The 12,760-nt window shown below is 51.8% G+C and overlaps 4 protein-coding genes across 4 annotated transcripts; 2 read left to right on the top strand and 2 right to left on the bottom strand.

Moving 5' to 3' along the window:
• Positions 1-1,426: 1,426 nt before the first annotated feature.
• CTRU02_208719 (uncharacterized protein) lies at positions 1,427-2,752 on the top strand (the record flags this gene model as incomplete). The annotated part of the gene is made up of 1 exon (XM_036724866.1): positions 1,427-2,752. One exon carries the CDS (start codon positions 1,427-1,429, stop codon positions 2,750-2,752), a length of 1,326 nt encoding a protein of 441 aa, XP_036583498.1.
• Positions 2,753-4,985: 2,233 nt separating this feature from the next.
• On the bottom strand, positions 4,986-6,044 carry CTRU02_208718 (uncharacterized protein; the record flags this gene model as incomplete). The annotated part of the gene is made up of 4 exons (XM_036724867.1): positions 4,986-5,449; positions 5,504-5,824; positions 5,911-5,933; positions 6,004-6,044. The coding sequence occupies 4 exons, from the start codon at positions 6,042-6,044 to the stop codon at positions 4,986-4,988; spliced, it is 849 nt and encodes a 282-aa protein (XP_036583499.1).
• Positions 6,045-8,743: 2,699 nt separating this feature from the next.
• CTRU02_208717 (ChaC-like protein) lies at positions 8,744-9,971 on the top strand (the record flags this gene model as incomplete). The annotated part of the gene is made up of 5 exons (XM_036724868.1): positions 8,744-8,802; positions 8,960-8,991; positions 9,082-9,131; positions 9,387-9,842; positions 9,867-9,971. The coding sequence occupies 5 exons, from the start codon at positions 8,744-8,746 to the stop codon at positions 9,969-9,971; spliced, it is 702 nt and encodes a 233-aa protein (XP_036583500.1).
• A 627-nt stretch (positions 9,972-10,598) lies between these two features.
• On the bottom strand, positions 10,599-11,489 carry CTRU02_208716 (glycine-rich RNA-binding protein (cold response protein 2); the record flags this gene model as incomplete). The annotated part of the gene is made up of 5 exons (XM_070205131.1): positions 10,599-10,675; positions 10,735-10,973; positions 11,030-11,175; positions 11,325-11,397; positions 11,470-11,489. 5 exons carry the CDS (start codon positions 11,487-11,489, stop codon positions 10,599-10,601), a joined length of 555 nt encoding a protein of 184 aa, XP_070061206.1.
• Between the last annotated feature and the right edge of the window lie 1,271 nt (positions 11,490-12,760).

Genomic DNA, 12,760 nt, shown 5'->3' with positions numbered 1-12,760 from the left:
TCCTGACAGGGACAGGATATCCCGACCGTCTAAGATTTGTCAATGACTCTGCGTCTTCAGCATCCAGGCATTGAGCATCACCTATCATGTTTACGACAGATGAACACTTTAGTCACTAATCATCCACCTCCGGTAAACTTTGACTTGACCCCATGAAAGCGGATAGCTCCCCCTGCTTCCGGATAGGCCACGAGTATCAACATCAACAAGTTGTTTTGCTGCCCACAGACAGAGGGGAAGCATACGGACTGATACTCTCCTCTTCCTTCTCATGTTCAATGCCAACCTTTATTGTCCGCTGTCAGAAACAGCCATGTCTTCAGTTCAGATGGTCCGCTCAGCACATGCTACGATGGGTCATCCCTTCCATCTCCAGGGGGAGTCCGGAACCGTCTGGAGCCGCTGCAGTTGGCTGTCAATCTTGCATGAGGTGTACAAGACCAATATCAAGAAAGATACTATAATCGAACAAAGCTTCGTTGTCAGCTTCCTGTTCGGCTCTATAGCCCAAACTAAACACAAAGACACTATCTGGTATTTTGTAGATCAGATCGATTAGAAGCCGCAATTGGTTCCTTTTTTTATTTTTTTATTTATTCTTTTGGGCCAATGATGCCTGAAGACGATTGCTCCGACCAAGGCCACCCTTTCGCAGAATCCCAAACAAACTTGTCACAGCTCCTCGTTGATCGGCCCTGGGGCTTGCCGCACAGACGTCCGAGACGAACATTGGGCGCCAAGTTCACGCAGAGATATCAGCCGCTTCGATAGCTAGATACAGAGCAATTTATTCCGGCCAGTGACGGAATGCAAAAGCCAAGGGCTATGTATGCGGCTCCGCCTAACTGGCCCAGATTCATCAGATAGTCTCTTCAGAATCTGCAAGGGACACACTTAATGTTTCCAGACCAAGAGGGCTGCACAGTGAGGCACAGCCCACCGAGGTTTCAGCCTCCGACCAGTACCGAACTTGGCACCCTCCATCACCACACTCTTTACTACTGGTCCTCGTCATAATCTCCAGCCCGTGGAAGGTCGTGAGTCTGAGCGCCTCGCGTTTACTTGCCTCTGAGCTGCTCATCCAGCCTTGATGCTCTGACCCTTCGTTACCTCGTTACCCTCAACTGCAGATTGGCATTACAGGGTTGACGTTTCCAAGTTGGCTGAGCAAAAGTTTCCTAAACTCGTCTCGCGTTTCCCTACATCGCTTCCCCACGTCTGATCATTTTGCGGCGACCCCAGCCCCATCGTTGCGTGCGTTCACGCGCCTTATACATCCGCCGCCATGGGACATACTAAATTGCGTTGTCGACCATTCTCTAATTGCTCGTGGTTCATTTTTATGAGCAAACGGTTGCTCTGCAACCATTTATGAAATTTTGCTTCTTTACTGATTTTGCTTTCTGTTTTTGGGAAGCCTTACATCATGGCGTTGACTGTGAAGCAGCTCAACGCTGATGCTTCATTTCTGCTCACCTTCGAGCCCATCGTACCTGAGTCAATACCGGGTGTCGCCCCTAGGCCATTCAGGATTTTGTTGGACCCATGGATCACAGGTCCATCAACCATCTTTCATTCTAAGCTGTCAATCACGACACATAAAGAGACCCCCTGCGTCTGTTCACTTCAGCAACTTCCTGAACCCGATCTTGTCATCATAAGCCAGCATAAGAGTGATCATTGCAACGAGGTCACACTCAAACAGCTTCCTGCCAGTGGTACAAGAACATTGATATTGGCGGAACCGTCTGCCGCCAAAGTGATTCGGAGCTGGAAACATTTTGAGAAGGACAAGGTGCACACCATTCCAAGATGGGAAGATCACCAGGTTACGGGAAGGCAGAGCGTCATTCGCGTCAAGGTGCCGCCGTTCATACCGGGTGGTGAGTTTGGTGAGGTTTCCGTCGCATTCATCCCTCAACGACGAGACCTCAAGGGGCTACATGCCGCCATTGGCATCACCTACCGCCCACCTCCAACATGGCCCAGATTCACACACCTCCTGACGCCGCCGGATACACCGGTTTCGCAACACCATAACAGTCAGCTTAGTCTATCCCAGAGTCCAACGGCGGCCCGAACCAAGGCAGAACCTACATATATCAGCCTGCCGACTCCCCCCGAGACACCCAGCACCCAGTCCCTTCGATCCGTTCGCTCTGCCACTTCTATCCCACCAACAACGGACCCCCGTGACCGAGCCATCTCCGTTCTTTTTTCACCCCACGGTATCTCATACCACTGCCTTCGTCAGTACACCAGCTCGCACCTTGCTACGGAAGCCGCTCTGCCTCTTACTGCACTCCTTCACTGCTTTGACACCGTGTCAAATCCGTGGTGGCTTGGCGGTAACATCTCTGCGGGGATGCCAACTGGGCAGGAGACCGCGATGGCTCTTGGTGCGAAAGCATGGATCAGCACTCATGACGGCGACAAAGACGTAAGGGGTCTTGCGACAAGGATGCTAAGAACAAGAAAATACGCCCAAAAGGAAGTCGCAGATGTTGTCAGCCCGGTTTCCAAGAGCAGCAGCAGGGTCAACAGGGAGAAGGCCGGCAGCGAAGGTTCTGGAAAAAGCACTGATGTGCTGGTCCTAGGCGTTGGTGAAGAGGTAGCGATGACTAGAGAGGGAGTGTGGAACGTCGAGCCGAAAGCCCGTATAATTCCTCCTCGGAGCTTTGCTCATATTGAGAAGACGCTTTCAGGGCGAGCAAGGGGACGAAATCTTTCACCCATCATTACGAGAATGTAAGGCGGCCCGCTGGCGGCTTGAGATGATACCCAAACTTTGCAACTTCTTGTTTTTTCAGTCCATTTTGATTAGTTGGGGCACTGTTACACATGATCGAAGAAGGGGGGAGGATGGGAGACACCCCTATGTTGAGTTTTGGAGCAGGTCATGACACCCAAACAAAAGTTATGGAGTACGAGTAAACGAAATATGTTGAGGGGTCTGAGGGCGTTTGTGGTTTTGTTGTTTCTCTCTATCTGATTAATACCGCTCGCCCAGAATGGCAGCGTATGGGTATACGGACCAAGGATTGGTTTACGTGGACATGTTTGTCCAAATATGATAGGGAATAATTTGGTCCTCCCACATCTGGCTTTGACGGCCATTTATCTGGCCACATTTTTATCGCTAAGACGAAGTGATGATGAAGCATTTCTCCTATACGATGTTCTGAGGGTAGAGGTAGGTGGACTGCCTATGCATCTGTTATAGTGCGAATGATTGGTACCGCTTGAGCTCCACCAAACCTTTAAGCTTAGGGCTCTGCGGATTACTTAGTTGTTAAGTTGCTCGATTCAAGATTCGTCCCCGTTGGTGTCGCTGCGTTCAAGACTTAGTCCGGGTGGCATTAATGCAATCTAGTCTATGTATTCCCGTTCTGTTCCGGAGAGCTTCATGGTAGCGTAGACAAGATGTACAAGAAACCTGACCCTCTGTGCGATATTTTTTGGGCTACATCTTGTCAAGATTCAATGGTTCGGCGGAAGACACGCGGAATCATATATAATAGTCAACAGATGTTGACTTTGAACTTACGTGGGCCAATACACGCCTAATCCCCTCCACTTGTGCAATACTTTGTGTCAGAGAAGAAGCTTGACGTTATCACCGCTCTTTGATCTTGAGCGCTGAAATACATTGGTATACCAGCCCTCAAGGGAAGAGCACTTGCGTTCACGATACTTGTAGGAATATAGGGGCTCGGAACTGGTGTCTCTAATGTCGACGCCCGGCCGGTTGTTCTTTTCTTCTCGGTGTATTGCCAGGGTAGGATAGACGACCTAGTTTGTGTGATGGATGGTTCCGTTCAAAGCCACCGGCTTTGCAATGCTCTACAATAGACATCCCAGAAATCGTTTACTGCCCTCTTAAATTGTGAATTTTATCTGCCATTGCAAGAGTATCAGGTAAATCACGTCTAAGCACTCTCAAAAAGCATGGAACTGTTTGTGCCTTTCTTATAGAGACACATGGGGAGATCATGTTACCGAGCCGTATTGCTGGTGTATCTGGTGGCATAGCTAGACGGGCAGACGGCACCAACAATGACCAGGCTTATAACTTAGGATACAGTTGAACATCTCACAGTTAGTAAATGAGCCCATTTTGACCGCTTGTGTTCCCTGCATACTTGTTTGAAACGGCGAGTAGCTATGCCTTTTGCTAGAGATTGCCTCCTCGATACTAGTAGTTATCCACAAATAGAGAGTATATAAGACGAGACGATAGAGACGTAGCCTCAAAGTAGACAGTTTCTCTATCTGTAACACGTGTAAATTTTAGCTCACCACTGATGGGCGACTTGGTCAGACAATGGGCTAGGAGAATACTGTCATCCTGTCCTTATAGGATGGAACGCTCCATATTAACGTGAGTTGAACCTCCCATACAACCAAACGCAAGCTAGTCTACCCTGTCCCTTCATATGCTGCCCAATGCAAAGACGCCAGCATTGCAGATGTTCCTCCCGCATGCCTTACGGATTTACAAAATTGGCTTTAGAAAAGCCAACCAACGAAATTAGCTGGGGAATCTTGTCTAAACAACATGTGCGGCCAAACAAGAGCATATGGCGTTCCTGATACGTGCCTCCAGATGCCCATCAAAAACGATGTCTTTTTGAGAAACTTCATCATAATGCGGATTGAATACTATGGCACCGCCCGTTGTGGATGGGTGTGTTTAAGCACATAGAACCGGAGATCCTCTCCCTCCATTATCTGCACCCATCCATCCAGGGTATCTATTTTCCCCCATATAATAATAGACATCTCCTGTTCTCGGAGATGTATTCTTTCACTAATCTGCCCGTCTTTCGATCCTTCTCCATACACAGCCATGAAGGCTATGTAGTTTCAGCGGTCCTCCCTTTGCACCTCCCAGTGCATGCATGAAACTAGAGCCCAGCTAAACACGCTGACACGATAAAACTGTGGGGAACAACATCCTTCTATGCATCCTCTCCATATCCCGTCTACTTGAGTTGCTTTAGAATCTCCGTCAAGAAGTCCTCGAAGCTGAGAGTGATATAGCCGTCCCTGTCATCATCGTATTTCTTGAAGACGTCAGTCATGCGCTTGAGAGAGATGCACGCCTGAACAAAAAGATCAAAAGACATGACGCCCTCGTTGCGCTTATCGTATGTTCGGAAGAGGAGGTCGACAAAGCCGGGGCTGAGGCGGTAGCGGAAGGCGACCAAGGCGTTGTTGAACTCATGGAGCGAAATGTTGCCAGAACGATCGGCGTCAAAGCGGTCGAAGAGCGTTCGCCAGGATGCGAGGAAGGACCAGAGCCCGCAGAATTCGGCAAAGCCAATGGTACCGCTGCGGTCAGAGTCGAACATGCGGATCATCATGCGCACTGTCTGAGGGTCGAAAGCCGTCCAGTCACCGTTGACCAAGGCAGTAGAGAGCTCGCGCTCAGAAAGCTGGCCAGTACCTGCGATGCATCATTAGGTCACTGATCTCGGGGGATACTGTATGGACAGCCTACCATCTTTATCAACAGCTCGGAACAGCGGCAGCAGCGTCGGATCGGCGCCGTCAGCCATAGTGTCTGGCGCAGGAGATGGGGGAGGCCTTGAGCTGGGAGGAGGGCGGTTGTGCATGGCAGTCGGACGCGGGCCACCTGTGGGAGGAGGAGAGGTGGCGCCGTAGATGGCGTTGGGACTCGGCCGGCGGTCATCGCGAGGGTCAGGACGGCGATAGTCGTCACGGGGGACGGGCGGAGGCGGCTTGCTCTCGTAACGCGGCTGAGCCGGAGGCCTGGGTGCCGGGGCAGCGCCGCCCTTCTGCGATGGAAGAGTCAGTCTATCTGTAGATGGGCGATCCATGGTTTGACGATGGCGATGCGATGGAGAGTGCGAACAGCGCGCTGCGCGAAGGGTGATGAGAAGCAACGTACCTGTTCAGGCTCCGCGAATCTGATAGGGTGTTAGCATGGCGGGGTACAATAGATTGCAATGAGGGGCTATTGCGAGTCGTAAGACGCACCTGGGGAGTTCGTCGGGATTGTAGGGTCTGTTGTACGCCATTTCGACTTATTCTTGCACGAACTAGCAATCAAGGTCCAGGAGAGAGCGAGAGAAGGTCTGGGGAGCCGAATGGAATGAGGCTCCTGAATTATATGAAGTTGAAGAGGTGGGGGGGTTTCTGCAGTGGACGGAGGGGAGCCGCAGCAGCTATGTACCTCAAGGTCTGGGTACAAGCGTAAAGTTGTTGTAGGGGTCTTAACGTCAGGCGGCGGCCGGTACGCCTAGACAGGTAGGGCTGCTTCGTTAGGCTGCACTGCGGCGGAGGCTGTGAACGTGCCAATCGGGCTCGAGCTCAGCGCAATCGGCATGAAGGTCTTAGCCTGCGCTGGAATATGGAAGGGTGAGACTTAGGGCTGATGTTTCTTAGCTGGTGCAATTTGTTCGTGACCCGCTGCTGTACAAGGCTGATTTTCTTCACTTATTGGGTAGAGAAGCATGAATACTCTGACGGTGTGCTCGAAGTTGTAGTGCTTATGTGGCCTCGAACAGAGGACTGACAGGGTGTGGTAAACGGGACCGGACGGTTTTTAGGGAGTGGTAATGCAAGGTGGCACGGGCAGTAATTGAAATGCAGGGTAGGCAATATCAAGGGACCTAAGTTTGTGTGATTCGGGGGTTTGCGTACAATACCGACACGATAGGCTGAAGGCGAGCTACGGTAGTCTACGACAAGAAGGACATCATAGGAAATATGCCGGGACGAACAGGCAATGAGATTATCTGTCTGCTTGTCAAGTGGACTCTGCGAAATTGGTTGATTGGTAGGACAACTAAATGCAGCAAATGCTCCAGCCAAGGATCCTGAAGACAAGGGGGAAAAAATACAGGATGGAAAAGAGGGTATCGATTCCGTCCCAAGCGGCGTAGGATCCTGCCACCAAAGTCTTTCTCTCTCTGTCTTTTTCTCTCTACTACGTTGGTACCCATTGTTCTTTTTTTCTGGAAGGTCGCCGGCACGGGAAGTGGAAAGGGATGGACCGACGGGATGGATAGGTGCTGTCCTGTCAGTGGCCTCGCTTTCGTAACCCCGCCACAGTCCCGCTGTGGACTGGTGGATCGTGGATTTGGGGGTTCTCTCAAGCAGTGGAATGCGACAGTGAAGAATTGGGATGAAGGAGGCGTTGCCAAAAAGAGGAAAACAGGGAGGCTACCTGTTGCCCACCAATCCCATGCCTGGGGACAAGGCGACTGGGCATTGTCAATAGTTGCTGTGGATTATTTAACTCTGCTCCTTGAGCTCTAGCGTCATCCCATTTCGTCGTGTCGTTATACGCGGCAAAGTATTCGTATCTTCATCTCTCTCTGTCGTATCCACAAAAAGGACCCCTGAATAGGAGGCTCTCTTTTGTCTCGGGACCGGGTATTGATACCATAGAGATACAGATGATGAGGCCAGAAGGGGTCCCGAGCACTTTAATCTGGCCCAGAGCCAACAAGCTGGTACTGATCCCCCCATCTTCTGGGCCCATACCACCACCACCAAGGCCGACTCTCAGACATCTTTGAGGGAAAGGGGACAAAGAAGGATGTGTTTCTGTTTGGGTGACACGTATTCCCAAACACCGCGCACACCGGCACCTGCATACTAGGCCCGTACTGTGCGGTATGCCATCTGAGGTGGTTGTCTTTAAGCTTATTTTAGTCAGAAAGTCGTCAACGACCTGAGATGATCTGTCCAGTTGGGAGTTGCCATTTCCGCAATCTCCAAGGTGAAACTTGTCATACTCCTGAGCATCCTTCATGAAGGCGAGGACTTATCCGCTCACACTTTTTTCGAGCCCACAACAACCATAAACTTTTCTATCGACTAGCAAAGTCGTTAACGGCCCCATGGTGTATGTAGTGTGACCACTCCAAGCCATCATCCGTACCACCCTAACATCCTTCCCTTCTTCCCTATCCGCCCCAACCTGCCCCACCACAGACTGCCCCGGCCCACGCCCCTCCCCAGAGCGCCGAGCCTCTGCACGGGACGACGGCAAGCGGGATTGCGTATGCTTTGCCAGCTTTGCAGCTTCGCACCGCTCAAACTCGCCTTACCCAACTTTCTCGAACACATCGAACCTTTTTTTTCTCATCTCTCCTCTCTTCCACGTATGTACCTTGATCCTCTCCTCTTTCTCTCCCAGCCCAGCTAGCCCCTTGTTCTTTTTGTCTTCCACGCCCGGTCTCGTTTTAGACATATTCGAACCCAACCCTTCTCAAATCTCGCACAACTCCATCTTCCCTTCTCTTCCTCCGATACGTATTTTTCTCTCTGTGTTTGCATGTGTGTGTATGCGTGTGCGAGTGTTCAATATGTGTGTACACGCGGCTTTCTTGGGGCTCGCACCACTCCGTCACCTCCGCCGTTGCGGCTTGTCGCTTTTGTGTACCACCCACGGCTCGTACGGCGTTCTGTCCTCTGGGAGTCAGGCAAGTGCCTGAGATGAGATCCAAGATGGATCGCCGAGCTTCTTTTGCCGCTCTATGTGTGTCGTGCAGGCCGACGCGAGTTACAGCGGAGCAGGGACTGATCTGCTTGGAATATTATCAGATTCAGGCTTGAAAACAACGGCCGGTTCTCTTTCTTTCTCCGTATTCTTCACGCGAGGTGACGCTTCTGTTGAGCCGAGACTCATCATAAACGCCTCATCTCACCTTGTTCTGCTTGCATATACGACCTAGTCCTTCCTTGGTGGGTTACGACATTACTCGAAATGGCCGCCGATAACGATCTTTCAACCAACGGCACCGAGTTCTGGCTTTATGGTTATGGGTATGTCAAGTCCCTAGAGATCGACTACTTCACCCCTGCCCTGCCGATTTCTTGGTCTCTTGTCGTTCGAACTATTCCGGCCCTCCCGCATATCTATCCCTGCCGCAGACCAAGCCCTAAGTACGTCGTCTCTAACGTCACCAACCCGCTTCTTCAGGAGTTTGATATGGAAACCTCCGCCGCACTTCGGTTAGTCTCAAGCCCTTTCTTCTTCCCTGTTCTTCTGGGCACTTGCCGCCTATCGAGCTGCGGGCTGATCTCTGTCGCCCACCCCCACAGATAGAAGAATCCCTGGTTGGGTAACAGGATACGTCAGACGCTTCTGGCAAGTGAGTCTTTCCTTTTCTCACCTACTCCCCCCGGACACCCCGGACAGCCTGGCCACCACGGCATACGAATGGATCTTGCGTCGCTAGTGCCCGTTGCCGTCAATGCTTGTTTGCACTACACGTGTCGCCTCTCCCCTACTTACATCCAACCACACCCATGCTGATTCTCTCTACAGGCAAGGTATTTTAACTTCATTTCATCAGAGGCTCACTCGGTCTTTAACCATCACACATCCTGACTGTTCTCCTAGCCAAGACCACAGAGGCACACCGGAGGCTCCGGGACGCGTCGCCACCCTTATCGAGCGTTCCTATTGGGAAAAGCTGACCGACCACCACGATTCCGCCCCGGAGCGCGTATGGGGTGTGGCCTACCGGATCAAGGCTGACAAGGTCGCTGAGGTCAAGGATTATCTTGACATTCGTGAGATCAACGGCTACAGTATCCACTATGCGCCTTTCTACCCGGCCGATGGTTCCGAGCCGATTCGAACTCTGGTGTACATCGGTACCCCCGATAATGATCAGTTCGTCGGACCTCAGGACCCTCAGGCTCTCGCCGCCCACATCTACAAGAGCCGCGGTCCGAGTGGACTTAACATCGACTACCTCCTCAGCCTTGAGAAAGCCCTTGATGAGCTGAGCCCGGAAAGCGGAGACGTCCACATCACCGATCTCTCCAACAGAGTTCGGGCCATCATCGCTGCCGAGCAAAATTCCACCAATGCTACTCCGGGCCAGCCGCAAATACCCGGCCCGCCCCCGGCGTCTGCTGTCAACGGCGAATTCAAGCAAGAGGCTAGTGTCAGAGAGCAGGAGGAGACGGAGAAGACTTGCTGAGGAGACGTCTGCACATAAACTTTTCTTTGGATACTTGCGCCCGCCCCCTTTCTTGAATCCCCCTTATCCCATTGTGCAATTTCCTTGAGCCATATCGATCAAGAGCTTCTTTGTTCTAAAGCAGACCATAGACAAATCATGCAGACCAGGTAGCGTTAGACCAAACACAAATCCGTTGGCGTTCCTTCCCCCGACGATTCCGAGAACCCACCATAACCTCCCATCTCCAACCCATATACCGTTTGCCAAAGTCACCAGGAGGAAAGAACATCACCAAAGTTTCGAAAAAATCGAAGGTTGAGGGTGCCACTTTTGAGGAGAGGTAAAGTATGGAGGAAAAGAAGCCAAAAAAAAAAACATTCATTTGAGAGACAAGACTAGGCCGTTACCAACCCTTTGACCGCGGGTCGGGATTTTGTTTTCCAGAGATCCATTGCAACAGAAGAACCGGGTATTGTGTTGCAGCGAAGACTATCATCACCAATGCTCGATCGAACCAACGGGCGCGCACACGAACGTCTGTCAGACTCGGAGGAGGTATCGTCGGCAACAACTCTTAGCCGCGTGCTCCCGAGTTGCGAATAACCAACAACCAGCGGGCAACGAATCTCCGAAATCTAGCGTGCATTAATAACCTCGGCCGCCCTGGGGCTGCTGAGACGGATCCGGGTACCCGTAGCCGGCCGGGGCTGGGTAGCCGCCATCTACGGTAGAGTATTAGCAACGGTGTACCGAGACACTGAATCTGATGGCTTCTACTAACCCTGGGGGGGAGGGGCAGCACCGTAGGGCTGCTGAGGGGGGTACCCGCGTCCGTACGCCGGCTGCTGGTACATGTTGGGAACGCCGACAGGATATCCGCCGGGAGCGCCACCGTAGGGCATAGGGGGCGCACCATAGCCTCCGCGTCCACCGCCGAAGCCGCCGCGGCCGAAACCACCACCGCCACCACGGGGACCGTTGTCGGAAGCCTTGTCAACGCGGATAGTGCGTCCGTCAAACCTGAAGAGTTCCATTGTTAGAGATATGTGCTCTTCAGCATCATTGCGCCGGGACAAGCAGGCAATGGCAGAAGCAAATTGGCAAAGGCAGCGTACTCGACGTTGTTCATGGCGGCAATGGCCTTCTGAGCATCTCCCTCTTGCTGGTATCGCACGAAACCGAATCCACGGCTGCGGCCAGTGTCGCGGTCCTTGACAACCACCTTCAAAAATTGGAAAAAAACGCGTGTCAGATCTCGATCACATCTACTGCTGCTGGACAGGCCTGCTAAGACAAGGTGTCTCCGCAGGGTCCATGGCGGCGCCACTCCAAGAAAGTTTCTTTGCAGCGGACAGGAGTATCAGTACTTACAGCTTCTTCGACGGCACCGAACTCTTCAAACTTCTGTCTGAGGGTGCCTTCCTCAGTGTGCCATGCAAGGCCGCTGTAGAATTAACAGGTCAGCGAAGCTTGTTTTGGGGAACAACGTTTGCACCCAAACGTGGGGGAGACCTACCCAATGAAGAGCTTAGACATGTTGATTGTTGTTGTGTGCGAACTTTGATGGTCTGTCGTTCACAAGTTAGAAGTTGTCTGGCGAAAGATCAAAAGGGAAGTTGCGATGCATAAATGGAGTTGGTGGTGCTGGCGCCAAGGCGGGGTATGTGAAGGGGAAGGAGGCAGTGAAAGCAAGCGCTCTTTCTGGGACTTCCCGATCAAGAGTCGAACTGCTACAGAAGGTGGCATTATCCATTCGCACACTAATTGAGAGGTGGCAGTGCCGGATGCCGAGCTTTGTCGTTCCATGACAGGGTTGGGCGCGTAACGCCGTGGGCAACATTGAGAGCGACAAAGCAAACGTACATATCAGGCCAAGTGGATGATGATGGATGAGGAGGAAGGAGAGAAGCCAAAATGCAGGCTGTGTCAACAAAGAATTACCTGCAGGTGTCGCCACTTGATGGACGATGATGTGGATGTGGTGAAGTGTGTAGGTTGAAATTAAGGTGGGCTGTCGTTGGCGGGAGGAGGTGGTTGACAGACGTCAGGTTTGAATTCTGGACTTGATGAAAAGGAAAGAGGGGTGGGAAAAGGAGAAACGTAAAAGGCCACCTTTGGAGGAGAAAGGAAATCTTGCTAGCGGGGATTATTTTTTTTTTGAATGGCCGGAGGGAAAGGGCGTTGAGGCAGTGCAAAAAAAATAGGTCCCAAGGTAAGGTTTGGTGTATGAGTAGGAGTGGGAGTGGGAGTGGGAGGAGTGACTGGCTAGGACGTGGTCAGGAAGGCGGGGTGGATTGAGGAAAGGTGTAAGGTAAGGAGCGGCGACAAGAGCACCTAGCTATTGTTGCTTTCATACTGGCAATCCTCTTCCCTTTTTTTTCTTCCCCCCAACTCCCAGCCTGGTACTGCTGTTGCCTTGCAAGCTGAATTCAGGTGGGATAAGCTCGTGGGGGGGATGGATTATTAGGTGGACGGGGGATTGATTGACGGAAGAAAGGTGACGGCAGTCAGTGGTGCCTTGCTTCACTGGAGAAACGGGTACGAAAATGATGACGGATTGGTCTGGGCCTGGCGGCGAATTGAAGGTGTCGGCTTTAGGCAAGTGAGGCAAGATTCGTACGAACACGACGAAAAAAAAGCACACCCCCGAGGAAATGCAAATGTAAGGCAAGAGAAAGAAGACTGTGTGTGATAAGGAAACTCTGTGCGGGCCCTGGATGCACCAACCTCTGCGTTCAATTTCTTTGTCTTGAGTCGAGTTTTCTCGAGTCGTCTTTCCTTTGTTGCTTGTCTAAGGGAATGTTTGA

Source organism: Colletotrichum truncatum (assembly GCF_014235925.2).
Source record: "Colletotrichum truncatum strain CMES1059 chromosome Unknown Contig_0005, whole genome shotgun sequence".
NCBI lineage: Eukaryota > Fungi > Ascomycota > Sordariomycetes > Glomerellales > Glomerellaceae > Colletotrichum > Colletotrichum truncatum.
Note: the sequence above shows the minus strand (reverse complement) of the source record. Positions and strands in the feature narration are given on the sequence as shown.